Source organism: Chelonia mydas, chromosome 13 (genome assembly GCF_015237465.2).
Source record: "Chelonia mydas isolate rCheMyd1 chromosome 13, rCheMyd1.pri.v2, whole genome shotgun sequence".
NCBI classification, from domain to species: domain Eukaryota; kingdom Metazoa; phylum Chordata; order Testudines; family Cheloniidae; genus Chelonia; species Chelonia mydas.
Genome location: NC_051253.2, coordinates 4,413,234 through 4,415,107, shown reverse-complemented (window position 1 = coordinate 4,415,107; position 1,874 = coordinate 4,413,234). Strand labels below are relative to the sequence as shown.

The following is a 1,874-nucleotide window of genomic DNA, read 5'->3' as shown; positions in this document are numbered from 1 at the left end:
CAATGTCGTGTAATCTTTTAACCATTTTATTTTGCATCCATCCACTCCCCGCTGGGTGAAATAAAGCCCCTCGGAGCCTGCAGAGCTTGTCACTTCACCTTTACTGGGTGCTCAGATGGGAATAACTGGAAACGCACACAATGAGTATATTGAAGAGGGAAACCCAGCTTGTTAAGTCCCTCTTTCTCTCTCCTGGGAAAATCTCCCCACCACTCCCCAGCTACAGCTTCCAGGGCATCTGGAATTCATTGGGCAGTAAGAGAGACCAGTGTGTGGCCTCCACATTCTTCATGTGCTTCCTGGCCAGAAACAAGGCCAGCTGCTGCCTTCTCCTGGGGGTCACATCCTTCCCGACCCTCCAGGGGAAGCTGTCTTCACCTCCGAGACAGGATTTGTAGCCTTGCAACTTGCTGACACACCAGTCATCATCCACCTCGAAGCGCCTGCAGACGGCCTCTTCCTGCCTGGGGTTGGAGGCTCGCAGCCAGTGGCGGACGGCCGCCTCCCCTTCCCAGGACATGACCTCGGGGTAGCGGTACTTCAGCAGCTGCAGGAGCAGCTCATTGCCTCTGTTGGACCTGATGTCAGCGAGCTGGTCCACGGCACTGATGCGGGTGGTGGTGACTTCATCCTCAGTCCTCCGGATCAGCAGCACCGGCCCCGGGTAGCGGCAGAGCTGCTCAGCCACGTTGAGGTTGAAGTGCTGCCGGACCGTCTGGACCACCAGCTTGGTCCAGCTCTTGGGCATGACCTTCAGGGCCAGGGGGAGCAGGTCGTCGAAGGTGGCGTCCAGCACCAAGGCCCCCAGCTCCGGGTAGGTCTTGGCAGCCCAGGTGGCAGTGTAGCCCCCCAGGGACCAGCCATAGAGGATGATGTCTTGCACCCGAAAACCCAGGCGGCAGATGGCATACTGGATCACCACGTCCACAGCGTTGGCGTCATTCTGTGGGAAGGGCAGGCCAGTGCTCCCAGCATAGCCAGGGTGGTTCCACCCCAGGGCCGAGTAGCCAGCCTCTAGTGGGGTGGAGAGACACCCCACTTCATAGAAACCAACATTCCCCTCGCAGCAGATCACCAGCTGCTTCCCTCGCTGCTCTTCCTCCATCCCCGAGCTCTTTCTCCTGTCCACAAACATGGTGTCGATCTCGTTCCCATCGCGAGCCACCAGCTTGGCCCGCTTCCCGTGAAACTCCTCCAGCAGGCGAGCCTGCCCCTTCACCAGTAAAGGCAGCAGGGCTTTCTGCATGAGGTACAGGGAGCCTGGGTAAAGCAGCCACCGGCCTAAGGAGTGAGCCACCATATAACAGACCAGCTGGCCAGGCAACTGCTTCATCTTGCGGAGGTAGTTACACCGGGTGGTTCTAGGCCTTCCATGCAGAGCTGATCTCAGCAGACCCTCTCTGGCTGTGGTCTGGGATGCAGCCCGGTGGCCAGGGCTGCTATCCTTGCCGCCTGCCTCATCCCATCGGAAGTCCACGGGCCAGCTCCTGAACTCAAAGTTGTAATTGGCCATCAAATATGTTTTAAACACGTGGCCAAGAGCTTTAGTGAAGCATATAATGCACATAGGGGGAGCTGAGGACCTCGTCCATGCAAGAAGGAAACAGAAAGGGCACAAGGAAAGGGGCTCCAAGAAAGCTAGAAATCACAGGGCAAGTTGCCGCCGAGGGCCTCCATTGGAGAGGTTCCCCAGCAGATGTCAGCGGCAGCTCTGGGTTAATTAGCTGGGTTACAGCCCTTCCGCCATGACGTGCCCCTTTAAGCCGATGTAAGCCCAGCAATGTCTCTGAGAAATGCACAGGGCACTTCCTCCATGGTCTCCCCATGCCAGGTAATCAAGGCAGCATAATAATGAGTGGGGTCAGTCTCCACTA

General features: G+C 57.5%; 1 protein-coding gene across 1 annotated transcript; it reads right to left on the bottom strand.

Moving 5' to 3' along the window:
- Positions 1–220: 220 nt before the first annotated feature.
- Positions 221–1,585, bottom strand: ABHD16B (abhydrolase domain containing 16B). Its single transcript, XM_037877179.2, has one exon. It carries the CDS (start codon positions 1,565–1,567, stop codon positions 221–223), a length of 1,347 nt encoding a protein of 448 aa, XP_037733107.1. The 5' UTR covers positions 1,568–1,585.
- Between the last annotated feature and the right edge of the window lie 289 nt (positions 1,586–1,874).